The sequence below is a fragment of the Mastigoproctus giganteus genome, chromosome 2, assembly GCF_048544385.1.
Source record: "Mastigoproctus giganteus isolate SK-2022 chromosome 2, ASM4854438v1, whole genome shotgun sequence".
In the NCBI taxonomy this organism is placed as follows: domain Eukaryota; kingdom Metazoa; phylum Arthropoda; class Arachnida; order Uropygi; family Thelyphonidae; genus Mastigoproctus; species Mastigoproctus giganteus.
In genome coordinates this window covers 271,876,614-271,904,519 of record NC_143576.1, presented here as the reverse complement: position 1 = coordinate 271,904,519, position 27,906 = coordinate 271,876,614, and the positions used below count along the sequence as shown (strand labels likewise).

The 27,906-nt window shown below is 41.9% G+C and overlaps 1 protein-coding gene across 1 annotated transcript in view; it reads right to left on the bottom strand.

Moving 5' to 3' along the window:
* LOC150090473 (immunomodulatory peroxidase-like) overlaps nt 1-27,906 on the bottom strand; it is a 400,214-nt gene that overhangs the window by 153,559 nt on the left and 218,749 nt on the right. Inside the window, exons 5-6 of the mRNA XM_090390327.1 lie at nt 26,414-26,587; nt 14,386-14,541 (exon numbers count right to left, since the gene is read on the bottom strand). Coding sequence (XP_090246453.1) covers nt 14,386-14,541; nt 26,414-26,587 — 330 coding nt within the window. The remainder of the gene's footprint in view (nt 1-14,385; nt 14,542-26,413; nt 26,588-27,906) is intronic.

Below are 27,906 nucleotides of genomic sequence, written 5' to 3'. Positions count from 1 at the left end.
ATAAATTTATTATTATTATTATTTTTTTTTATTTATTTAATTTTTTCTTTATTTTCTTTATTTTATTTTATTATTATTATTATTTTTTTTTTTTTTTGCTATCACCTTAGGTGGCAGGATTCGTTGGTCTCCAGTTTATTAGAGACGGGATTTTAACCAGATTTGGGCTTCCTGGGTACGGGAACTGCTGGCATCCATTGCTATTACACTTTCTGCAGTGGATGCGGGATTCTTTGTAGCATTTCGCCACCGTGCGTGATTATAGGAGACTACCGCACCCATAAGACTCGCGCTTATTCCTATGGGTGCTTGAAATATTGCATTTAGTTTAGTACGTGTATAGTTGGGCTCGCCCTCTCGTGGCGTGGACGGGTAGAGTAGAGCGTAGAGTGTGCTTAGTGTTAAACGGCACCAGGGAGTCGCCCCATCTTCGCGTGCTATACATTGTGGGTGTGAAACAGAACACTGTCAATGCCACAGGTTAAAAAAGTGTAGATTTTGTGACCAACCAAGTGAAGAGGCCTTCGATGAATTCCTCCAATCCAACCGGATCAGAATCCAAACTGTTCCGAACAATTGACATTTTTTTTTTTTTTCATTTATTTACACACCCAAATATTATGTACAATTTCAAGAAGCATAAACAATAATCTATATACAATTTCATGTACATTTTCATTCTCATATATATAATTACCCTAGCATATATATATATATATATATATATTTTTTTTTTTTTTTTTGTTCACAATACAGTTGAGGAAACACAGTACAAAACACGTGTGTGTGTGTCCTGGTATCAAGGGTGGCCCCTAGGCATAGCCCATCTCCACCTAGTGGATCTGTATTGAATGTAGGACCTCTGCAAAGGAGCAGCCAATACCTGTGCAGCTGCTGTCTGGTGCCTGTCCCCAGGCGCGAGTAGCCAGGCCTGGTTTTTTTTTTTTTTTAAAACCTTTTACATGCCAAAGTGCACGAAATCCCGCACCCACTGGAGGTAGTGCAATACCAGTGAGTGCCCGCTATCTCGCTCACAGGCTGCCCAGGCTTGGGAGCCCGCAAAAAAAAAAAAAAAAAAAGGCTGAAGCTTCAAAAACCCATTGAAGTCACACAGCCAAGATAAACATTTTTAAAGAGACGTGCAGTTATCAGGAGCATTATATATCAGTTATTCTATTACGTTTAGCATTAACAAGAAAATAAACTGTTAACATTGATCACTATTTACATTACAGTGAGATTTACCACTCTCTCTGTTTGACAGTTCTACCAACAGAATTTGAGAATTATTTACAGTCGTTTTTACAGCAACATTAGTTGTTACTTACCAATAGTTACATGTATTTCTGTTTTGTACAATTTTAAAGACTGTCCAGTAGTCTAACTGTTCGGGAAATATAGTCTAACTGTTCAGGAAATATATAATCTGATTTAATTTCTTCCCCGGTAGAATCTGAGCTTGTAGAGTATAGGGCAATAGAAGTTCCTCGATGCGATTTCCATGTAGAAAGTTCACATGGTATTCCTGAGCTTTAGGCAGGAGAGGAAGTTCCCAGCATGCATTAAAGCACTCGCAGTAACACTAGCATTCTTGCAGAAGGTTTTTCAATACGTGTAGCTATAAATTTTCTATACGTGTAGCATTACATCAGTCAGAGAGCAGAAATTGGGGTTTTTTTGTGTTCAATTGGCTTGATGGCATTTCAGATTACTGCAGGATTCATCCTATGGGGAGAACATCTTATTTTATTTATTTATTTATTTTTTTTTTTTTCCTTTTTAAATAAGATTTCATGAGAGAGAAGCGTGTTGGGGTGCGCAGAAGTATGGGTATTCTTAATTGTACGTTAAGCAATTATTTACAATTCTTCGAGGTTAGCTTCCTCATAATTTAGGCCCGTTTATACACCAAGCTTCTTGGAATCCCATCCAGCATCACTTAGAGGAGAAAGGGGTCTACCCGTTATTTCCTGTTGCGTTGATGGCTATCTTCCGATATGTTCTTCCCAAAAGTGAGTTAATCTGGATTATTATGACACCACAGTAGAGTTTCTAGCCGCGAGTCTTTTCTTGAAAACTGCCGCAGAGAACTGTTGAAATGTAGTGAAGACATCAGAATTTTCGACGAGCAAATGTACATTATTTTCTGAGAGATTGTTTATTTTACTCAGCAGTACCTGTCTTTCATTCGAATAATCATTACATTCAAAGAGAACGTGCTGCCATGTCTCAGATGCACCGCAGTGACAGAAAGGGTCAGGCTCAAGGCCCCTTTCGAAAAGTTTAGCCCTGAGCGATCCGTGGCCAGTCATTAAATATGATGTGGTCATGCTAGGCACAAACCATTTTGAGACTGTGGGTAATGACGCGAATTCAACATTTGAGATGTATCTTCGTGTGACCTCACCGTGTTCACTTTCAGCCCATCTTTGCTGCCAAACAGCGGTGAGTTCCTTCCAGAGTCTTCGTTTTTCCTCTTTTATTCTGTTCGTAGGGTCTGTTACAATGTTAAAAATATTTACAGAAATTCCTTTTTTGAGATTGTAGATCATACCCCTGTAGGAGATATAAAGATCCAGAGGCAGGGTTCCTGCTAGAACTTGTAGGGCATTATTCGACACCGTCCGAGGAGCTTGTAGAAGTGTGAGCAACACCGAACGCTGTAATGAAAGAAGTTTAGTCCTGGTCTTAGTTTTTGAGACCCTCCAGAACCAAACACCTGCTGCGTACGCAGCAATTGGTAGGAAGATAGTCTTATAGTATAAAGACAACGTCTTTTTGCTGAGGCCCCATTCTTTTCTGGAAATCCTTGCAATTCCAGCCGTGAAGTTTTTAATTTTCTCAGAAATTTTGGATACGTGAGTATGAAAGTTTAGTTTGTCATCGATTGTAAGTCCCAAGTACTTGGTGCTGGATACGTAGGGGATTTGTGAGCCATTTAGGATAACTCTGGGAGGTCTGCCATAATTGAATTGCTTTCGAAAAACCATGAAATTAATTTTTGTAGGGGAAATTTTGAGCTTGTTTAGATTGGCCCAGTTCGATAAATCATCCAATATTGTTTGGATCTTATGTTCTAAGATTGTTCTCGACATTCCAGTAACGCCAACCGCCAAGTCGTCTGCATATGCAATTTTTTTGCAATCTCCATTTTTATTTGTCAGCCATTGGTCTAAGACTGCATTCCAGAGGAGAGGCCCCAGGACTGAACCCTGTGGGCACCCTCTGGAAGCAGTCGTGCTGTAAGTCAGGTGTTTGGCACAAACCTTGATCTGTCTGTCTTGAAAGTATGATCTCATAATTTGGTAGATATGATTATCACACATGGCTGAACGTAGCGACCCGAGGGCGCTCTCCCACCAGAGGGAGTCGAATGCGCCCTCGAAGTCCACGAACACCACCAAGACATACTTGCTGTGAGAATCCTGGATGTATTTCAGAAGAGAAATTATAGAATCTTCGGTCGAGTGACCCTTTTTGAATCCGTGTTGATGATCTGAGCACAACTGCTGGTCCGATAACATGCTTGCAATTCTGGGAGAAATTAATCTCTCAAAAAGTTTCCCTAAGTTAGCCAGGAGGGATATTGGTCTGTACGCCCTTGGGTTTGTTTTGACTTTTCCAGGTTTATATAAAATTTTCAGTAGACCTAGTTTCCAGGGTTTGGGAAAAAGTCCTTCGAGGAAACATTTATTGTACATATTCAGTAGTATATTGGGAAACAGTTTAAAAAATTTCACAATTACCAAATTCTCTAGCAAGTCAATGCCAGGGCATTTTTTCTTATTGAGTTTAGCAGTAGCAGCTCCTAGTTCCACGAGAGTGAAAAGGCAAACATCGGTAGATCCAACATAATTCTGGTTTTTCCTCCTGATCTCTGCCTGTTCTGCAGTATCACAGTGAGGTAGATCCTTTGGAAACAAATTATCAACGATCGTTCCGACAGTAGAGTGCCAGTCTGTTGTTTCTAGGTTATTACTAATTACAGTCTGATAGATATCTCCACTTATCAGTTTATTCCTCATTATTGACAGGGAAAAAGTTGTGTACCGTTGTTGGTCTGGTCATTTAGCCGATGGGCCTCTAATGGGACCCAACGTTGTCCACACTCCGTCCCGCGGAGGCAGACCAGGTACACCAGTATTACAGTTATTTATTCTGGCAGGTCCTGCCACCTAATTTCCTGAACCTATAAAAAAAAAAGGGGGAGGAGAAGAAATAGGGTTAGCCGAGGTAATTAAAAATTGGTTAATTATTGAGTGTGGGATACATTGACATTTGACATTGTTTGTTATTTAGGAGCATCAGCAACTAAGGGCATATTGCTCCGTGGATATGCGGTGGTCAATCCCTGGCCTTTCCGCACCCTCCGTATTTGGTGGTCACGGGCTCGAATCCCGGTCTAATCACGAAGCGAAGCGTATGCTACGCACTGCTGCTCCTTCCCACCTAGCTATGGAGGCGCCGAATGTGTGGGGTACGATTACTAGGGGTTAGCTTGAACACAAGTCATGTAAATTTTTAAGAGAGAGTAGGGGCAAGACTGAAGGCTGGGGGGAAACAGACAGAAATATGGGGTCAAAAGAGAAGACGACCCCAAGGTGTCGGTGGGGCAAGTCCATGCCCTAATTTCCTGAGATTTCAGTGGCTAGGACCTAAAAAAAATAATAAAAATAAAAAAAAATAAAAAATAAATTAAAAATAATAATAATAAATAAATAAAAATAAAAATAAAAAATAGTAAATAAATAAAATAAAATGAAGGGGGAAAAAATGTTATAGACAGGGGTCAGCCGAAAGGAGTACTATTTATACGAATTTATGTTATTAAATTTTTGGGTGTAGGGCTCGAGCAATTTAGAGATAATTCGGACACTAGTAGTTGTAAGTTAGAGAGAGGGGTGAGGAGACTGAAGGCTGGGGGGAAATGACAGAGATAAGGAGTCCATAGGGAAGATGACCCCCAAATCAGTGGAGCAGGCCCATGCCCGACCAGAGGGGAAAAGAGGGGCGGTGAGAGGGGGAAACCGGAGTCACCTCCACCCACCGGGGAGTGGAGGCAAAGGACCACGCAAAGGAGCATGGCTAGGAAGGCCTGATGGCAGCATCTGAGCTGTCTTGGTGGTAGTAACTCCTGGGACGAATCAAAGAAGGAGTGGTATGGCACCATTCCTGCGGAGATTTACGGTTGAGGTAAAGTTCGTTGCCTGGCCAAAAGGTCTTGGGCAAACTTGGAAAAGGCGCGGTAGCGTTGCTCGTGTTCCAAAAGATGATTTCCTTGATCCTGCGGAAGGTAATGTATCTGTGTAATGAGAATGCGTCGAAGGTCTTCGTAAAGCGGGCAGTGGTACATAAGGTGGTCCCAGGTTTCCTGGGATCCACAGTTACACAGGATTGTCTGTTATATGGAAATAAGTCAGTATTGCACGAATGGAACCGTGCGCGGGTGAGTAGGAAGGTGGTTTGTAGGTTGGGGAGAACCATGTTGGGCATTTGGGATAAACTGTTTGGACATTTTGGATAAACTGGTTGGAATTCTGGAAGATATTTTCGAGTTATGGCACCCTTTGTAAACTCCGTCCACCTAGTCTGCCAGACCTGCGTTAAATGGGTGATAAGCGTGGACGGGTACTGGGAAGCATCTTTGCTAGTGATCGCTAATTGCTGGTAGCAAAACGGTCAGAAGCAACTAAACACACAACAACACACACCCTACGCTCATTTCTTGCCATTGTATAGAGTCGTGTATATCATCACACAGAACCATGGCGGAGATAAACTAACGTTGAGGGGCCGCCTTGCATAAGACACAACGCATGTCTAAATGGGCAGCATAATAATGCCCAATATATTGTAAATAATGTTCAAAGCGATATCTTTATGAAGATGTTGCGAATAAAGTCAAGAATATCTTTATGAATATAAATGTGAATATCTTTATGAATATAAATGTGAATATATTTATGAATATCTTTATTAATACATTGTAAATATTGTCAAAAGGATAATATTCTGTAAATAATCTGACACTGATTCTGTTGTTGGTTCTCGGGTTGAGACCGATCCTCGGTGTGGAACCCGTTCCCCCAACGCTATTGCCCACCACCCAATGTTAAACCTGTGGCATCGCTGTTGTGAAGGGTGTATTGTATATACCACTTTTGTATACAATAAAGATTATAAATACAGGGTGTCTCAAAAATATTGGTACAAACGTTTAGGGGAGGTAGGTAACATCTAAAGGAATGTGAATCGCATAGGAACTCATAACGGGAAACGTCATGGGAAAGGAGTAACAGAGGCACAAGAAGCAGAAATGACACAAGACAGTAATTAGTGGCAATCATTTATTTGACATAATATTAACAATGGAGTACGAGATGGATGCATTTCAGGATGTTACAACAGATGCTCCAAGATTCCACCATGAGACGCGATGCATGCGTGACACCGACGCAGCATGGATTGGCGGACACGGTCGAACACACCTGGAGTTTCTTTGACAGTAGTCAAAGTAGCAGCAGCACAGACGAGTCCCGAGATCCATTTCTGTCTCCACAGGCGATTCATACATGATAGATTTGAGGGCCCCCCACAGAAAGAAATCAAGGCTCCATAAATCAGGTGAGCGTGGGGCCAGGCAACGGGTCCACCACGGCCAATCCATCGACGCCCAAAACGACTGTTCAAATGGTCACGAACACACCTTTCGTAATGGGCAGGCGCCCCGTCATGTTGAAACCAAATGTTGCGTCTCACATTTGCTGGAACATCGTCAAGTAACCCTGGTAGAACTTGTTCAAGAAAGATCTGATATTTAGCGGAGTTCATGCGGGATGGTAACAGGTATGGGCCGACTAAGCAGTCACCGATCATACCTGCCCACACATTTATTACGAAGCGATGTTGTGCCGCATGGGGGCTCACACCGTGTGGGCCCTCTGCTAATCCATACACTAGGTGCATGTCTGCCAGCTCACAGTTCGTATATCGATGCATGCTCCTCGTTCGGCGACTACTGTTTGAATGAGTAAACCAGAAATTTTGCCTATGTGATTCACATTCCTTTAGATGTTACCTAACTCCCCTAAACTTTGTACTAATAGTTTTGAGACACCCTGTATAGACTACATAACAATCGAACACATCAGGAGTTTTTCCGCTAGGTGGCGAAGGTTAGTGAGTTACTGAATTATGTGCTCCTAAAAATACTCAAATACCTAAGTTAACCTGAAAGGATCATAAATGAACTGCATATTGACAGAGAGCTTATGAGAAGTGGAATCTGGATATAGTGTCTACTAATGGAATCCTGAACAGGTAATATGTCTAATCTTGATTTTAAGCATTCATACTTCGCGTAATAGTTGAAAGGAACGGTTGGTTTATAGCGATTCAGTGCAGCGGAACATAGCAATATTCTGCTTAAGGCAATACGGCACTTAAGCTCTGGACAAGGTCAAGCGGTGACAAAGTTAGGGACTAAAACCTCCCCCATTTCCACCTGCATATTTCTTCGGCTAGTCATCGAACGATAGAAGTGCCCTATCTTGTTGTACTAAAGACTACCTGCCTCGAAATTACTGAAATTCCGGCTCCCATTTGCATTTCAGAATGACAGATTTCAGCGCATCAGCCGTGCCGCTTACTTGCTGTATATGTCTGATGAATGATGACTTCATAATTAAATGCGTTACTTGTCACAAAAACTATTGCAATAAGCCTGATTGTACTTCTGTAGATATTAAGAGATTAAACAAAACTAGAAAACGCAAGTTTGAATGTAACGCTTGTAGGCAACAAACAGGGAAAAATAATGAAGAATTACCTAATGAAGTCATTTGTGAAGATTCTTGCACAGAGCAGATTAATGACCTTGAACAAGCAACAAGAGAAATCCACTCCCAGACTGACCTTGGAAATGGCAGCTTGGGCCATCCTGAAGGATCAATTTTTGAAACCTTGGGATGCGATATTTGCCCGGAAGACTGCGAGCACTCTGAAGGGGGTTTCGCTAGACCGAGGAGCAATCATAGCCCGAATGAAAGGCAGGAAGAGAACCGTAAAGAATATGTCTCGCGTACGGAATTAAAGGATATCCTTGACTGCATCAGCCCCTTTTCGATGCAGGCTGTGGAATACGCTGAAAACCTCGCGAGCAATTTCATCCCTGTACATAAAATGCTACAGGAACTGCAGGAAGAGAATTTTCTTCTCAAAGAACAAAACAGTAAAATATTGCACACCCTTAAACGACTGGAGGAAAAGCTAGGATGCTTTGAATCCGTCCTCGTTGCACAAGGTGGCTCAACGGCTCCCGTAACCGACGAAACTTGCTATGCGAGGCAGAGCTACCAAAATAAAAGTAGAAGTGATATGCATGGATTGTACAGGAGGAGAGAAAGCATTGAAAATCACAAACAGAAGACAAGAAAAGAATTGAATTCGGGGGAAAACATATCAGAACGAATTGCAAAACAACAACACAGCCAAATAATATGTGAATTTCAAGCCCAGCCGGGAACTGTCTGTTTGCAGCAGGACCTCGCAAGCAATAGCACCAAATCCAGTGAAACTTTAGGGGCAGCACAAGGAAATGGCTCCACACATTCCACTAGGAAAAGTCGAAACCAAAATAAAGAAGTCTCAGAAATATTAGGACAACAGGAATCAACTGAAATGATTGGGGCATGCATGTATTCCAAGAGTACGAACGCCAGAGTTACATCTTCCCCCTCAAATCATGTTCCTGCAAACCCACTCACTTATGCGCACATCACTATGCTACCTAAAAAGTATAACACTTTTGAGGGTAGAAAAACCCGCCCATCCCAAAATTTCATGCCTACTCTCGCCGAGGACGACCGACGACGTAATCCAGTTCACAGAGAAAGTATTAACGTGTCTTCCTGTAACACACCTGAAACAAACAAACGGTTTTCTGAAATCTACATTACTTCCGTTGCAACCAGAGAGCAAATTTTTGTATCAAGGCTGGGACCCACAACACAGCCCAGAAACATTAAAGCCATGTGTGAGGGCGAACATGGGATAACTGTGGAAGTAAAGCAAGTGAAAACACGACACCCAGCTTACTCCTCCTTTATAATCTCTTGTCCACCCAGATAAAGCAACTCGCCTACAAGACGTAAGCGCCTGGCCGGTAGGTACCCTAGTCAAGCCCTACAGAGACAGATGGGCCAGACCACTGGTTAAAAATGATGCAAGGAATCGGGCTCAATAGCAATCAAGAAACTACCCCCAGCTGGGGATGCAGAACATCACATCCACCTGTTTGTACAAAACGTGAGGAGCATCTCAAATAAGCTCCACACCCTACAAACGATGATGATGTACGAGGACCTGGATTTCATTTGCCTAATCGAAACCTGGTTGGGAAATGGAAAACAGTTAGATCGGCTAACTGCGGCAGCAAACTGCAAATGTGTGGGAACCGGAAGAACAGATAGGCGAGGAGGGGGAGTTATAATTTGCTATCAAAATAAATACCAGCCTATAAGAGAACGAAAAACCAATTCAAATAATTTTGAAGGGATTTGCGTTACCTTTTCAAAAGAGCACGTGAAAATACAGATATGCATCATATACCTCCCACCTGAGCACACAGAGGAGACAAGAAACGAACTCTATGCTTGGCTTGCTGCAAATCTAAAGCCATCAGTCGACACAATAATAGCGGGAGATTTTAATTTGCCTCTTCCGAAACACAGGGAGGCCAAGAAAGAGCTGGATGCTACATTGGGTGCACTGCGCTTAACGCAGCTTCCGACACCAGTGACAAGGGGAATGCAGCAACTTGACCTGTTGTATCATAGTTCCTTAGACATAAGGCTAGCGCAAAACTGCATAAAATTTAAGTCGGACCACAATCCCATTGAAATAGAAGCAGCACTGAAGATACACAAATACGAGCAAGGTAACCACACGAACTGGGAAAAGCAAAGTAAGTATCTTTTCTCCGTGAAGTATATTAATGCAGAGGTCATTCTCAGTCACCTGACTAGTTACAACTGGAATGACCTGCAAGAAAAGCCGGTAGACGAAGCTTTAGAAATGATCACTAAAAAGCTATACCAAACAGCATTGGAAGGAGCAGCAAAAGAAATCAAAATATCTGAGAGAACAAAAGAATGGTTTAACCCACAACTGAAAGCAAGTTTCCTCAGGAAGCAAAAACTGTAGAGAAAATGGCAAAGAACGGGTCATCCTGCCGATTACATTCGTTATAAGAAAGAAAGAGCACATTTCATCAAAGCAAAACGACAGGCACACTGCACTGTTGTTCATAATAAACTAAAAAGAGCAAAAAGAATTACTAGCAATAGAAATAGCACAGAGAATATGACCGAATGCATTTTCAAGGAATGGACTAATAACACTTTTGGTAACCTGCATGGACTGAATCAAATTGAGAACACTGATAATGGTAACAAAATTTTTGAATTCCTGAAAGATTTAAACAAGCGAAACTATTCGGCAATAGAGGAACCAACAAGACCTCCTTTGAGTGAAATACAAATCACCAAAGAGAGCGTAATGAAAGCAATCAACGATCTGCCCAATAAGGCCACTGTTGGACCAGACAAATTTCCAATGTTCATCCTTAAGATAAGTAGCCCATTTATAATAGATCTATTACTGCACATCTATCAGGAAATCATCAGGTCAGGAGCTTTCCCGCAAGCCTGGAAAAATTACATTGTAACCCCAATACCAAAGATTAAACACCCAAAATTGTCTAAGGATTACAGACCAATTTCTGTTAGTTGCACCCTACAGAAGGTATTCGAAAAAGCACTGCTTCCCACCATCAATCAACACTGCTTCAGCCATAGACCACCACATTTGCACTCAGTTATTTCGGGTAGATCAACAGTAACAAACTTACTGGAAACCCTTTTTTGCGTGCAGAAAGCACTAAATGAGAAAAAGCAAATCGATATTATTTTTTTGGATATCTCCGCAGCCTACGACAACTTCTCAATTCCAGCGCTCATTGCGATTTTAAAGAATTATTTTAATGTAAGAGGAAATTTGTTAACTATAATAAGCAGCCTGTTAGAACATAGAAAACTTACTGTTAAGCACCAAAAGCTACAATCTTGCTTTACCTTCTCGCGAGGAGTGCCACAAGGGGGAGTTCTTTCGGCTACTCTCTTCGCGGCCGCCCTGGAGCCGTTTCTTGCACGGTACTACAATTTTATAACATATGCTGACGATGTAAAATTCTTCATCACTTCCAAAGACCATGAATCAGCAGAAGGTATTTGTCAGATGGCAAATAGCACAATCCGAGAATTTGAGAGCTACCTGGATTGCATCGGGCTCCGTATTAATGCACAGAAGTCTGCCCAAATGACCATAACTTACAAGCAGAATAAAAATAACATCTCGATCTCTGTGAACGGGTCTAGTGTGGAAAAAGTGCACTCTCACCTGGACCAGTGTCTTAAGTGGGATGACAGACTCACCTTTGCTCAACACTTCGCCCATATGAAGACAAAAATATTCGCCGCTTTATGGGCTATTAGACAGGAACTGGTAGGAATTAGGGATCCTCAACTAGCGACCAAGTACATTTTAATGTGTACTTGGTCCTGCCAATTGCAATGTATGCCTCGCAAATCTGGTCTTCGGCTCCAGATTCACATTATAAGTCCGTCCTTGGGATCGAGTACTGGTTCTTGCGATGGCTTAACAGAGTTGCTGGCCACCCTTTTACTATCTCAAGGGCCATTCTCTACTCAAACCTTAACATCACACCCTGGATGCAGAGGACAATTAACAGAAACATACACACTCTCGCACAAATGCTCACAGGCAGAGTAGATGCTCCAGTCCTGGATAATATTCTAGTCAAACCGCGTGCCACTGCTAGACGTTGCGGAGAACTAAATAATCCACTGCGTTCAGTCCTGAACAATCTTAGTAGCCTGCAAAGATTCTTCCCATCAAATGCAGCAAAAATGTTTAACTCTCTGCACATAGATGCCGAAAAACTGTGTGAGGATGCAACATACCGGAAAGAGATCTTCCAGGATTCGTACAGACTTACCGAAATATGAATCGGCTGCAAAGTACCAAAGAATTGTGAAGAAAAGTGAAGCCTTCTGCTTTAGGAACAATAATAATTTGTTGACTGGAAAAATATACCTTCTGTAACAGTTATGTTAATATGTAAGTTATAGATGGAATTATTAGTGAATTGTAAATATATGAGTTGTATAATGTATGTACAGAATCATTAATGTGTAAATACCGTATATATTAAACATAGAATGTGTATATAATATTTCGGGACGAGACTACGTGTTCAGTATATATAACCCACTGCACGTAGTATCTTGTATCCTGATATGTACTTAGCACCCTCCTGGCACTTTGCCGTCCCGGGGTGGTTTCCTTATGGAAATAAACAGATAATAATAATAATAATAATAATCATGACACTTCAACACAAGAAGTGCAATAGCGGCTAATGGGAGAAACCCCGAGTCCTCCACAAGAGCACATGAATGTCCCTGTGTTGTCAGTTGTGGTGAGTTACATTGATTTCGAGGTTAGGTACTTTCTTAAATTGCAGGTGTACCTGGGTACACGACACTACACTTAACTACATCCATGCACTTTTAAATCTCTGGCCTTTACAGTGTTCTGTAACACACGACAATGTGTACAACGCAACGAGGCTGAAGAGGGAAACAAACGGTTGCTCTTCCCAAGAAAGGTTCAGTTCTACTGTTTGCAGCGCCTGGAGACTAGATACCCGCGAGGTGACCTGATTCAGGCGTTTAAGGTTTGAATGGATTAAGCAAGCTCAGTGTTGACGGAATTCTCCCTGTTACTCAGACCACACCAACTAGGTGACATAAGATCAAATTGAGGAAGGATGGCTGCAAGATAGATTTGCGGAAGTTTGCCTTTAGCCAGTGTACAGCTGATTGTTGGAACAAACCTCCATGTGTTGTGACAGTGAGTAGTTTGAATTAATTCATGTAAGAACTAGAAAAAGGATTGGAGGGGATGGACAGGTGACGTGGAAAGTTTTTTTTTTTTCTTAGTTGATTCTTTATAAACTTTCTTCTATTATTGTCACTGCTAATACTGTTACTAAAATTGCTATCACTGCACAAAAAGCTAAAATTTAAAAAAATAAAAAATTATAATGTTAATTTCCCATTGGTGTGTGGGATTCCCAAATTTCATAAATCATTTTTACGTTCAAGGTTGATTACTTCCTCTAGAAATGGGTGCACAAAAATGTCCCAAAAGAGACTGAAATCTCATCTCAAAATAATTGTTAAAAACTTAGGATATTTTTTAATGATGATGATTTAAAGATTAATGATGGTAATCTAGATATCATATGTTCGATTTTGAAAACCTGTTTACCACTATCTCGCATGATAATCTCAATTATTATTATTAAAGATATTAGAACCCGTAATAATTAGTATTGTGCGTGGGCTGAAGGTTGAGAAGATGAAAGAATTTACTTGTTGATATTAGACTTGAATATCTGTAGATTGTTGGACAGTAAAAGGTTGCGGCCCGTATTCGGACTGATGGGGAAGAGAGAGAGAGAGGGAGAGAGAGTTATAGAAGCCAATTATCTATACAAAAGGCGTGCAGCAAAAGCAGAACGCCTATGAGACAGAGAGCGCAGAGACTGTTACAGATGAGTCATTAATTAACCTAACTAAATGGAGTCTGGAAGCCTGAGAGAGAGAGAGGTTATGGCTTGAATATCGTTCTTCCACCGTCCCAGATGTCTGAACGATATTCAATGGTATGACAGATTTGAGATACTGAGCAAACAGCTGTTCAGAAGAAGAGTAATGTCGAGAAGAAAAGAGAAAATTCAGTTTTATAGATGCAGACGAAGCAATATTTCTGATATTGCTTCGTGAAGAGAAGGGAAGAGAAAAGAATTCCCTGCCTGAAGAGAAGGGAATTGTTTTTTGTATTTCGGAAAAACTTGAAACGTATGATGTGCAGAATGTATTGGACGTTTCAATGAAAGGTAGAGGGGAAAATTCTTTTTTTGTAGGCGATGTTTCTGTCTGGTCAGAAATACGTGGTCGTCAGAATGGGAATGCACCTTCTGACCCATTTCCATTCTTTTTGATGACCGGAGAGTATTGAACGAAATGTAAATCTGTCATCTCTTTCTGGTCCACAGCGCGTGCGCCGATAGTGTAACCCCCCCGGAGCGTCCGTTTGGATGTGATGGAGAGCGCAAAGACTGGAAAGAAATCGGACAACGCACACCCCTGACGGCTAAATGCTGCTGGCACGTTGTGCCATGGTGGGCAGTTCTGCAATAAATATTATTTACTTATTGTTTTTAAATCAAATACTTACCCAGAGTGCAGAGTGGACACGGAGCCGATCTCAAGAAATTCAAGCAGGTCTGACCGAACCGGGAGTAGAACGGATCGTCACGTGGCAGGATGATGGGGAGGCACTGAGGATGTGTGTCGTTCGTGTGGGGACAGCACTGAATCATCTGGTTCTCGACTGTGTGCGGAAAACAATAAAATAATTAGTCAGAAATGAGCAACAAACTTTCATTAATCACATCAGTACTCGAATAAATTCTGCAATTAATTGAATAAACTCTACAACAAAGGCCGGGGCAGCCGAATAGAATGGTCAAGAGCGAAGGTACAGAAGTACATGCGCTGAAGTGACAGTGGTTCAACTCCTCGTGATGCTCCTGATATTACTGACCTGATAAAAACTCCCCGCATTGCCGGAAGAAATCAAGTGGACGCAAGGCTTCAACTCAGTATTAGTTTCAACATCCTCAAAAGCTTGAGACGCATGTTCCAGGGAAACGCGGTAAATTTGATCAACAATCTAGCCATCGATCTGGATAAAGCAGCATATATATACAGACGCCAGAAGCCAACGGACACATACAAATCTACAGTAATGACCGAAGAACACTACCAGATGGAAAATTGCCTCGACAAGGCTTTCCATGACAGAAAACTGTTTGAACTGGAGACGTAATGATGAACTGGAAATGTCCACATAATGAACTAGAAATGTCCTACTCTAGTTCACTTGAGTCAAATATTATGCCAATAACTAGAAATACTGATCCTTACGTGGAAGAAGCCCCTAATCTCTGCTTGTTGTCTCCGGGGTCGCATCACCTTTCAGATGCATCAACTCAAACACATGTGTCTCTGCTCTCAGCGCTAACTCCTTCCCTACTGAAACTCAGAATCCAACCTTTTCTATTCTACAATCAAATGAATTCCAGGAACTACTCTTCAATACTATGAAGAAAATCCTGCATCAAACTCAGCTAATCAGTGTACCTCATACTGAAAAATCTGATTCTAATACACTCAATGAAGGAAATTATGAGCTATGCACAGAAATTCGTAGCATAAAAACAATATTAAATAATCAACAGGCTGGCTGCAATTTCTGGCATCAACGTCCAAATTAAAAATCTTACGTCAATTATGTCTTACTACTTAAGGAAGCTAGGAAGAACTCTGGCTCTACCCTTGAAACTAATATTCTCAAAATGAACAAGAATTCCGTATTACCTGACGATACCCTTAGTATTGAGACCAGATCTTCATCTTCCACCGGCCTCAATACTCCTACTGCTGCAAATATTAATTTGCCAAAGCCTGTTAACGTTCATGATTCAAGTTATGAAGCATCTGATATCCTGAGTAAAATCAACTTCAATGCTCCTTGTATTAACTGCCATAGCTTACTGCCGTCCAGGGGAGTTGGGGTTCTTGAGCAAAGCAATAAACAGATTTAATAAATAAATAAATACGCTAATGTGCTTGTATTTTTCTCTCTCTCTCTCTCTCTCTCTCTCTCTCTCTCTCTCTCTCTCTCTCTCTCTCTCTCTGTCTATCTTTGGCTTTGCCTATAATAAATATTTTTAGTTTTGGAATAGCTGCTATACTGTCTCCTCCAATTAACCAGCCAATAGACTTCGTGGACGCGAAAAATAGGAGGGAAAAGTAAAATTTGGGCGCCGCCCTTTTATGACGACGTCAGGACTTTAGTGTATGAAGAGTTGTATATGTAGTGTTCAAAAGGTTACAGTGTTGGGTGTTATAAATATATATACTGTAATGTATATATTTATTTTGTTGCCATGGGGATCGCTGCTTAGTGATGACAGCCATATTGCTTATGTATATATCAGGCACTATAAGTTAAGGCTTAAAAAGAGACTTGCCGTTGCTTGACTGCCCCGCTGTACATTACATTCACATCGATACGAATTGAGTTGATCGCCTGCTTATTAGTCACGTGTTTTGTAAGTAGAAGCCTTTTGTGCATCTTGGTTAAAATAATAAGAAGACATCCAGAGCTGACAATCAGGATATCTGTGGGCCCAAGAACAGTATGTGCTCTATACACGGATCGGACACGTGCCTTTGAGCTCCTGCCCCATTTGTCCCTTTGACGTTTGTCTGCGAGAACCCCTAGTCAAGACTTACATATTTCGATTCCTCTTCGGAAGAACTTTCGAGTAATAATAAATTCGCGTGTCCAGAATTAGCGGAGTTTGACTTAGGTTAGATTTTTAATTTTTAACTTTAGATATGGAAAGCTGGACATTCCAGTAACGGCTTATTCCACCCCCCACCCATTCCATCTATTGCCTCCAGCTATGGCCAGCGAAGGTCAAACAACCACAGCAACGGAACCTACTGCTACTGCCAGCAGTGACCAAGATATTGGAAGCCACATCCTGCGACAACAGGTCCAATACCTCAAGGTCCAAAAGGTCAGCAACTGTTAACACTTATGCTAATACCGTATCTAATGGATTATGCTTGACGACAGCAAAAACCCCTCTCTCGCGACCAACAATAGTACACATGCGGTCGAACAACGTTCTTACAAATGTAGCAACCGCTATTACTTCCCGGGAAAAATGGAACAGTAATTTTCGCTACCAAGGAAAACACTCCCCTAGAGCAGTACCTTACAGCGATCGCGGAGAAAGTACCACCGAAAAATATTACCCACGCATCCTGTGTGGCTGGAACTGTGCAGGTGTATTTCAGCCACCCCTCATGGGCGCAAACTATCCTGCAAAATGGAATACATCGGTCTTCATCACCTAGAAGCGGCGCCAATTGCCTTAGCACCAACGAAAGTTACAATTTCAAACGCCCCCCCCCCAACTGAAATCCCTCATCAATTTCTGAGAGGGATTTTATCCAAATACGGATCAGTTACCGGGAAAATGCGCACACTCTCTGCAGCAACCACGAAATCGGAATTTTCGCATATAAAAAACTTCCGCAGGCAAGCACTTACGCACTTCGCCAACAATGACGCAGAAAACATCCCAAAACTCATCAACACCGATCTAAACGGAATAATTTACACCTTCTTTACCTCCATTTCCTCACAATGTTTCTTCTGCCACGAAGAGGGTCACATCAGGAAAAACTGCCCGCATATCTCTAACTCTTCTGAAAGTAATACCGAAATTCAGGCGGCACCAACCTGGGTCAGGCCAGATGCACAAAGCGAGCTGACTGTTGGAGATAATGGGGATGCTGAAGAAACTGTCAAACAGTCTGAGATGCTTCCCACAACAAACTCTTCAGAAAAAGAAAATTCAAAGACCACACAAGACCAGGACGCAATCTCTTCAGGAGACCGACCAACCGAAACAAGAGTTTTATCTCGGAATCAACCCCCAAGGCATTCCACGTCCAAAGCCACAAAACAGAAGAAGACAACACACACGGCGGCAGGAAAAGAGCAAACCGCTAACAAAAACAACAGGGGCGACGAAAATAAATACAGAACACCACAGAAGATAAACGGTCAGATCTCAAATAAGTCCATCATACCACCAAGTATGGAAATAAATAAACAGCTACAAATCACTCACGATCCAAATGAAGAAGAACCCGAATTTCTGGGCACTGAAGAAGAGACCAACTGTGATTCTCACGATTCAAGTGCTTCAGAAGACGAGGAAAACGAGTTTCCTTACACGAAAGGTCCTTTAACTGTGGAGAAACTACGATCCTTTCTACGGGAAGAACGCGGCTCCCCACAGAAGCTGGTGACAACTCTGAAGTTCACCTCTAACATACCCGAGCTGATCTCACAACTTACGGGTCTGCGTTCCAAACTAAAAGGAAAGAAAGACAGAGCAGATGTGAATAGATCCAAACGCCTGTACTACTTGATTAACGGGCTTGAACAGCAATATCATCAATCAGGATGTTAACCGCCCCAAAACTTGCAAAACCCTTATCTTTATTCCTGCAGATAATGCTGACCCTTAGCATGCTATCACTTAATGCAAGAGGATGCTCCTCTCCATTGCGCAATAAGCTGATCCTTCACCAGGTCCAACGACATCATGCCGACCTACTCTTCCTACAAGAAACAAATATTAAAACAGACACAAGGCCATCCTTGAAATGGACAGATTGGTCATATGTATTTCATCATTCTCCAACACAACAACATCATGGGGCAGGAGTGAGTATCGGCCTTCATCAAAAGTCCGCCTGCAAGCTCAATGTGATAGCAGAGATCGCTGGCTACGCAATTTACGCCCACCTGGATACACCCCAGAAGGAAACCCTGCACCTTTTTAACATCTACATGCCACAGCAAGACAGACATGCTATTCAAATAACCAACTTCATACAAAGCCACATCTCTACTATAGATCAAGAACACAACAGTCTTGCTGGCGACTTCAACTGCACTCCTGACCCAAAAATGGACAGAGCACGATGCACTGAGCACCGCACAACATTAATCAATAACCTGCAGGCCTAGATAAACAACAATGAACTGGTCGACGTATTTAGACACCAGCACCCAGAAGAAAAGTCCTACACCTGGAGATCAGCAAATAAAGCATCTGAAAGACTACCTTACCAAGCCCGAATGGACAGATATTACATCCCAAAACACACCATCCCCCTGGTCAGAAGCATCACACATTTGCCATCTTATATCTCAGTTCACTCCTTTATCAAATTACAGCTCTTTCTCACCCAATCACTACAAAAGTGGAGGTGCTTATTGGATGTTCAACAATAGCCTTCTTCAAGACAAGGAATACATTTCTAAGCTGCAAGACCTGATATCCAACCTTGCCCAATCCAAAGACAGATTGGAACCCATGAAGACGTGGTGGCCTAGATTTAAAAGTAAACTGAAATCATTCTCGCAAACCTACAGCCATCAGAAAAGTCAACAAAAGCGTAATAACCTCTATCAACTTGAGCAAAGGCTAAAAAATCTCCCATCTGATAGTCAGACCTATCAGTCAACACTACAAGCCATACAAACCCACTTAGAACACTCTGCAAAAGGCGCCCTGCTCAGATCAAGATACACCCACATAAATCTATCTGATGCCCCGACCAAATACTTTTTCTCATTAGAAAGCAGACATTAGAAATCAACCACCATCACTGCCATTCAGCTGCAAAACAGAAACATCACTGAAGACCCAGAGGAAATCTTCTCTGAAGTAACAAGATTTTATAGAGAAATTTACAGTTCTCAAGAAACCTCTACAAAGGCAACGGAGGAAATCCTTTCAGGACTTAAAAAAATCTCCCATACGGCCCAATGCAGTATGGAGAAACAAATCACCCTACAAGAACTAACAGCAGCATGCAAAGTCCTTTCCAAAAATAAATCACCAGGTCTGGACGGACTGACTTCTGAATTCTTCCAAACGTTTTGGGATCAACTCGGAGTGCTACTCTTTGAAATGCTTGAAGAAGCTCAGTTCCATGGACTACCAGCTTCGGTCACCACCTCTGTCGCTCGACTGATTCCCAAGAAAGGAGATCGCACCAATTTACAAAACTGGCGCCCGATTTCCTTAATGAATACGGACTGTAAAATCATTTCCAAAGCCATCGCCAATAGATTAAAAGTCACTCTCCCTGATATCATCGATCACCAACAAACATGCTCTGTACCTGGAAGATCGATTGACGACAATCTACATCTGATCCGAGACCTCCTCTCCACTGCGAACAGCCAAAGAGAATTCCTAGCACTAATTAGCCTTGACCAGAAAAAGGCATTCGACAGCGTAGAACACAGCTACCTATTTCAAACCTTGAAAGCCTTTGGATAGGGACCTTACATCATCGGAACAATCCATCTGCTATAAAAGGAGGCCAAATTCTGCCTGAAACTCAACAACCAGCTCACCTGCCACTTTCCGAATTCCAGAGGAATAAAACAAGGCTGCCCACTCTCTGGACAACTCTATGCAATTGCCATAGAACCATTCCTAAATAAAATTGCCACCAGTGTACAATCCCGACGAACGCTGCTACCAGAACCCCACCTAAATATAACCTACTCAGCATACGCAGATGACGTCACAATTGCAATACGACACGAGAGCGAATTTGAAGTCATTCAAAAGGCTCATGATCTTTATGCTCAAGCATCAGGCGCAAACCTCAACCACTGTAAGGCCAGCGGCCTGTGGGCTGGCAACTGGAAAACTAGAACCGACTCCCCCATCCAAGGCACATGGTCCAGCGAGGGACAGAAATACCTAGGTGTGTACCTCGGCAATACCCTCCTTTTCTCCCAGAAGAACTGGCCCGAACTGCTGAGTCGTTTCAACAAAGTACTCGGGAGATGGAGAAGCGTGTGCGCCACATCTTCGCTGAGAGGGAGAGTGCTTGTGGTCAATCATATGGCGGCAAGCGTTCTCTGGCACACCTTCAAAATTCTCACTCCACCTGCTGACTTCCTCCACCAAATCCAGGCATCTGTCCGAAGCTTCCTTTGGAACAAAACCAACTGGATGTCCTACTCCAAACTTAGCCAACCACTTACTCACGGGGGTTAAGGGTTGGTCTCTTTTGACGACAAAATCACAGCATTCCGGATCACCTTTCTTCTTAAGACGCTGCAAACAAAATACGCAGATTCCAACACTACGGATAAACTACTAGCAACAGCCACTAGAGGACTATCCCTTTCAACAATATTGAGAATGGACATGGCACCAGTACCACTCAAACTACCGCCGTTTTATAAAGACGCACTATACCGCTGGAAAAAGCTAAACCTTCGCCATAATCCTGAGAGAACATCCCTTCCCGGAATAGTTTCAGAACTGCTCTTCTACAATAAAAGAATAATAGACCCTGCAAATGATGATATTCTCTTCTTCCCTACGTGGAACTAGGCAGGAATAAGAACCATAGGCGACCTCCTGACACCAAGCCTTGAATGGAAAGGATCAGAAGATTTGCCCATTAAAACCATTAATGCAAAGCAGCAACACATACATCTAAAATCAGCCATCACACAAGCTCTTCCAGACATCACTACAACTAAAGGGATTAGAAATGTCACTGGATCCTCGCCTACACCAACCTTCGCCATCACATCACCAGAAGACACGGTACCTCTGTCTCCTGCACCTTCCAAAAAATGTCTATCAGCTAATCATGTCTCGCCATGCAACCACGATTTTCCCGTCATCCACCTGCCAAGCTGTCCCTGCACCCCTCTCCACTCACCCTAGCCACCATCACACTTTCAGTGGAATCTTCCGTACAGGACGAAATGTTCCAAATCGGACGCAGACATCCAGTGGAGACTGTGGCACAACATCCTTCCCACGCCAGTCAAGTTACAAATCTTCGGGTTACGCTCCTCAAACTACTGCCTCTTCTGCGCCACCATAGGTACCCTGGAACACATATACCTGGCATGCGCTGTGAACAAGGAACTCGTCAAATACGCTTTGGATGCAGCATAACTTGCCTGCAACCACGCCCACACTCAGGAGGACTACTGGTACCTACTTCACTCTGAGCAAACAGCACACACCACCTTCCTATTCATTGCGGCCAAGGCCGTCATTTACAAGTTGAAGCACACAAGAAGCGGTGACAACGTGCCTCCTGTGGACACATCGGCGCAACATCTGAAGTGGAGCCTACAGAGGAAGTTGGAGAGCAGACGTCTACTCGAATTCCACAGCAAAAAACCAGAAACTGTGGATCATCTTACCAGCGAATGGAACAGTGGCGGTCATCTCTTCACAATCACTGAACAGTCCATCACCTTCAACGTGTGACACTTAACATGAGAACGACCCAACCCCAAGAAACTGTTTTTTTTTCTTATTTCCTGAAATTAAAATCAACCACGTGAGCGGAGCTGCTCACGTGGTTAGCAACCAACTTAATGCCTAAAATTCCAACTGTTGTAGCAGGTGACTTTAACTTGCCACTGCCCAAGCATGGGAATGCTCTTGAGGGCCTTGAGGCCACTCTTCGGGCCTTTAACCTTACACGGTTAGTGACGCAACCAACTAGAGCGTGTCAAGCGCTGGACCTAATCTTCCACAACTTAAAAGATATCAAACTCCTACCTGGCAACTTTCGATTCCAATCTGATCACTCGCCAATTGCATGTAAACTATCCTTAGAGAGCAATTCCTTGAGTTATCTGACGAGTACTCTGCTGAATTGCCTAGGATAGCCTTCTCTACCAAATACTTGAAGCCAGAGATCATTCTTTTATTATTATTATTAAAATCAGTTTATTTCCCAAGAAACCTTGGGTCACCCCGGGACGGCTCTGTGCCAGAAGGGTGTGAATACAGACTAAGGTGCGAGGAACACAATGTACAATAAACAAGGGTACATTCGTGGTCGAACCGAGACTTTTACAGGATTAAATAAACAATAATATACAAAATATACAGTAATATACATGATTACATGAGGACAGAAATTTTTGTCATATACAAAGAGGCAAGTTTAAAAAAAAAAAAAAAAGGTCTGTCCAGGAGCAGGTGAGTATTATAGGTTCATAATCTGGTAACAGTTCTTGAGGATTTCCTTCCTGTAGGGCTTGTCTTCACAGAACCTATCAGGGTGGATCCTAAATTTATTGAAGATCCGAAGACAATTGGCTGGAAACATGTTCCTCAGGGAATCAATGCTTGACAGCGTAAGAAGTAGAGGGAGACAGGAGTCGGGGTGCTTCCCTCTTGCCCTCTTCGGGCCAGAGATTAATGCGGATACTGATGGAGCATCAATTCGCCTCGTTATAAGCCGTGCAAGCGTGAGAACATTTTTTGTCATGATGATATGTCTCCAGGGAGTGGTGCCTAGATTTGCTTGTAGAATAGATCTGGAGATAGTTAGGAGATGGCCTACCACCCTGTTCATCCATCTAAGCAACCAGTACTCTAAACTAAGATACTTCTGAAGGTATGAGGCAGGGGCAGATGATCAAATTTCTGAAGCAGGAAACTAAGATGGCTTTCATCAAGAAGCAGAAGGATTACCGGAAATGGCAGAAAACTCAACTTCCCTCAGACCATTCCATCTTTAAGAAAGAAAGAGCCTGCTTCTTGAAAAAGAAAAGGCTGATCCTTAACCAAGCTGTTCTCAATAGGTTGAAGAGTGGTAGAAGAATCCTTTCGAATCATCATCATCATCTAGCCATTGACAAAAAAGCTTGTCCAGGAATGGGCACAGTTCAGCTTATAGCAGGCAGATTTTCCTGACTGATTCCTTTCTCTCGCAGGAGGACTGGTTACCTAGGGCACACTTGTCTGAAATAGAAATAACTAGAGAGACCCTAATTGATGTCATCAATAAACTACCCAACAAAGCCACTGTAGGTCCGGATGGTTTCCCACTCTTTATTATCAAAATTTGCAGCCCATATATAGTCGACATTCTCCTTCACCTTTTCAGACAAATCCTGCAATCCGGAATAGTTCCTTCAATTTGGAAAACTTACCATGTTAAGCCCATTCCAAAGATCAAGAAACCCAAATCTCCTAAAGACCTGAGACCAATATCCATCAGCTGTTCTTTACTCAAAATTTCGAAAAAGTAATTCAGCCAAAAATTGTCCAGCATTGCTTTGCACACAGGCCCGAGTACCTCCATACCGTTGTACAAAGGAGATCGACAACTACCAATCTTCTTGATACCCTCTTCAGAATTCAGCACACTCTTAACAACAAATCACAGATTGATATCATATTCCTCGACATAAATTCGGCTTATGACAGAATACACCTCCCAGCTCTTTTTACCATTCTGAAACACTACTTCGGCTTGACGGATACCTTACTTCAAATTGTGAAGTCTATTTTACTTCCTAGACATCGGTCGGTGACCCACAATGACTTTCAAGTAACTATTGACGTCTCAAGAGGCATCCCACAAGGAAGCCTACTGTCAGCTATCCTGTTTGCAGCAGTTTTGGAGCCTTTCCTTGCTCAGAATCCGAACTTTGTTTCTTATGCCGACGATCTGAAGTTCTACGTGAGCTCAGATCATAATCATCAGATTCATGATATCAACCAACAAGCTTCTAGGCAGATATTGAGCTTGGAAAGTTATCTTGCTACAATAGGACTGCATCTGAGCCCTTCCAAATCAGCACAACTGACGATAACCAAGAAGAAAGCCAAAAATGATATCCAAATCTTTGTGAGTGGGGAACCGGTGCAAAAGGTGACCTCTCATACTGATCTTGGCCTCACCTGGGACGTTGGGCTCACATTTCAGCCTCACTTTGCCAGGATGAGGCAGAAGACGTACGCTGCTCTTTGGGCAGTGCGTCAAGAGCTCGTTGGTGTGCATCAGCCAGCGCTGCTTGTTCGGCACATCCTTAGGTGTATTACGCCGATTCCTCTCTATGCTTCTGAAATTTGGTCATCTGCCCCTGCCTCATACCTTCAGAAGTATCTTAGTTTAGAGTACTGGTTGCTTAGATGGATTAACAGGGCGGTAAGCCATTCCCTAACTATCTCCAGATCTATTCTACAAGCAAATCTAGGCACCACTCCCTGGAGACATATCATCATGACAAAAAAATGTTCTCACGCTTGCACGGCTTATAACGAGGCGAATTGATGTTCCAGCAGTATCCGCATTAATCTCTGGCCCGAAGAGGGCAAGCGGGAAGCACTCCGACTCCTGTCTCCCTCTACGTCTTACGCTGTCAAACATCGATTTCCTGAGGAACATATTTCCAGCCAATTGTCTTCGGATCTTCAATAAATTTAGGATCCACCCTGATAGGTTTTGTGAAGACAAGCTCTAGGAAAAGGAAATCCTCAAGAACTGTTACCAGATTATGAACCTATAATACTCACCTGCTCCTGGACAGACCGTTTTTTTTTTTTTTTAACTTGCCTATTTGTATATGACAAAGACTTTCTGTCTTCAAGTAATCATGTATATTACTGTATATTTTGTACATTATTGTCTATTTAATCCTGTAAAAGTCTCGGTTCGAGCACGAATGTACCCTTGTTTATTGTACATTGTATTCCTCGCACCTTAGTCTGTATTCACACCCTTCTGGCATAGAGCCGTCCCGGGGTGTCCCAAGGTTTTTTGGGAAATAAACTGATTTTAATAATAATAATAATAAATTGAAACCGTTGTATTTCTTTCTAAAATGTTTTCTTTATCTTTCTTTTTTGCTTTGCACATAGAATGTAAGTAGTTGTTGTTGAAAATGTATATACTGTTCACATTTTAATAAAAAAAAAAAATAATAAAAAAAAAAATATATGTATCTTGCGAACTTAAAATCTTTCGCCTCCTCCGTTGTTGGGAGGAAGGGGGGCCAACGTGCACGAGTGGTCAAGAGAGTATTTTATCTTTTTCGTGAACTGCTCTGACCGTAAGTGGTCGTCCCGTGGCATAAACGGAATATTTAATTAATTAACGTGAACGCAAAGTAAGCGGATAGCGCGGGAGTGTCATTTCGAGCTGTTGTTGTATTTGGGTTTTTTTGGCACAAGGGCCTCTTGGGCCTAGTGTGCCTTTTCGTGATTTGCTTGTCACTGCGATCACAATCTATTATACAGAATTATGTTTCAAATAATTAAACAGTTCCTCGAAATTTGCTTTATTGCCAACGGTTTCTGTAAGTTGAATAACGAGTAAAGCTTGATTTTCTGATTGTTCAATGTTGGGGACATTCGATGGGAACCTGTTTTATTGTTATAGCTGCGACTGACCAAAGAACGGGGCTTGTTTGTGTCATCTAGAGCTAGTTTTATTGCAAATAATTTTGCGGTGTAGACATTGCATTCAGTAGGTAGTGACACATCTACTGAGAAGGTGGAAGAAACTGCTGCAGCACCTACGGCTGCAACTGTTTGGGATTCATCAGTATATATATATTTGTACTTTCTCTAAATTTTTCCAAGCAATGTGCTTTATGTAGCTGCTGAAAGTTGATTTTCTCGGGGAGAAATTTCCCCATCTTAAAAAGAAATTGTCGCAGAGAGGTGAGAATTCAGTCCAGAGAAGTTCAGGCGTATCAAAGTATCACTACTAACACTAAATTCTAGAAAAGAAGCGAGTCTTACCTGTGCTGCTCAGCGGGGTCATGGTGACGTCATGGTCGACGAACTGTCCGAACTGCATGAACAGGTGCGTCCATTCTTTGTTTGGTCGATCGACGTGTCTGTGGATGTGCAGGGAAAGAACCCTCGGATTGGGAAGAGGTTTTCCTGATTTGGCAACTCGAGGAGCGGAAACTCCTGAAAGATGGAACGGCATCAGCTTTTTTTTTTTTGTTGTTTATACAGAACAAATGATGTAATTTATTCTTCTTTCATTCCCATAAGCACCACCGTGAAATACAAAACTAAACCGTGACTTAGGCGTGGCGCTGGTCGGCAAAGCATATGGTCTCTTCGTAAAACATTTTCGCAGTCACGATGCGCCGAATATAAAATAGATAATCCTCGAGTATTGAAGAGAGAGAGAGAGAGAGAGAGAGAGAGAGAGAGAGAGAGAGATTATTCTTTATTACAACTAGATGAACACGCAATGTAGAGTATGGTTAATTCGGAACTGTCCCGTCCGGCCACAAGCCAGGAGCTCACAACAGAATTAAGTTTGTAATTAATTATATGCGCACGATCTACAATTTAAATAAAATGTAAATACAAGTTAAATAACGTTAAATAAAATGAAAAATGATATTATAGTTGTTCGCATTACGCGAGTATTAACTGTATTTCGAGGGCTTCTGTCAAACAACGTTCACTACAAAATTGCATTTTTGTTTTAAGACGACTTTAGATTAACTTTATACAAATAACGACTCACATCTTGTCACACAGCTCTGTCTCTCTCTCTAGTATTTATTTATTTATTTATACGCTGACTTCTCACACGCAGGGCACACAGATCGGGAATAATGGTGAGAATGCTCAGAGTTACAGCTAATACAAAACTAGAATTAAAATGGATATCAAATTTAGATAGATGAAAAGATAACAAAGTATTCTTAAAGAATACTCTGTTTTAAGAGTAAAATCAATATTGTAATTATTCAATACCCGAAGGAAACGAAACAGAGGACTACCGAGTAAGCGATGAGGACGAGGGACGGACAGGCAGTGAGGTTTAGTTTTATAAAAAAAACAAAAGAATTGAAGCGGATTCGGTGAAAGGTATTTGTTCAAGAAGAGAGGGAGAACCGATAACAGAGTTTATGATATTGTAGACAAAAAGAGACCCAGGGAGTCGTCGTCTACAGCAGTGTTCTCCAAAGTGGGATGCGCGAGATGATCACGGGGTCAGCGAGATAATCCGCAATAAATCAATATTTATTGATTACGAAAACTTTAGTTTTTCAAAACGTACTTGAAAATAAAAATTATAAATAAATGTTTTTAATACTTCGTTATTAGGCTTTGTTTGATCGTCACGTTCAATGCACGAATTTTGTTCTTGAACTTCAATTTAATTTCTTTTGTATTTTTTTTTATTTGCGATCTTTTAAAATTACATCGCGATTTCATAAATGTCTTTTAAATATAATGCCTTCCACGTAAATCATTTATAAAAT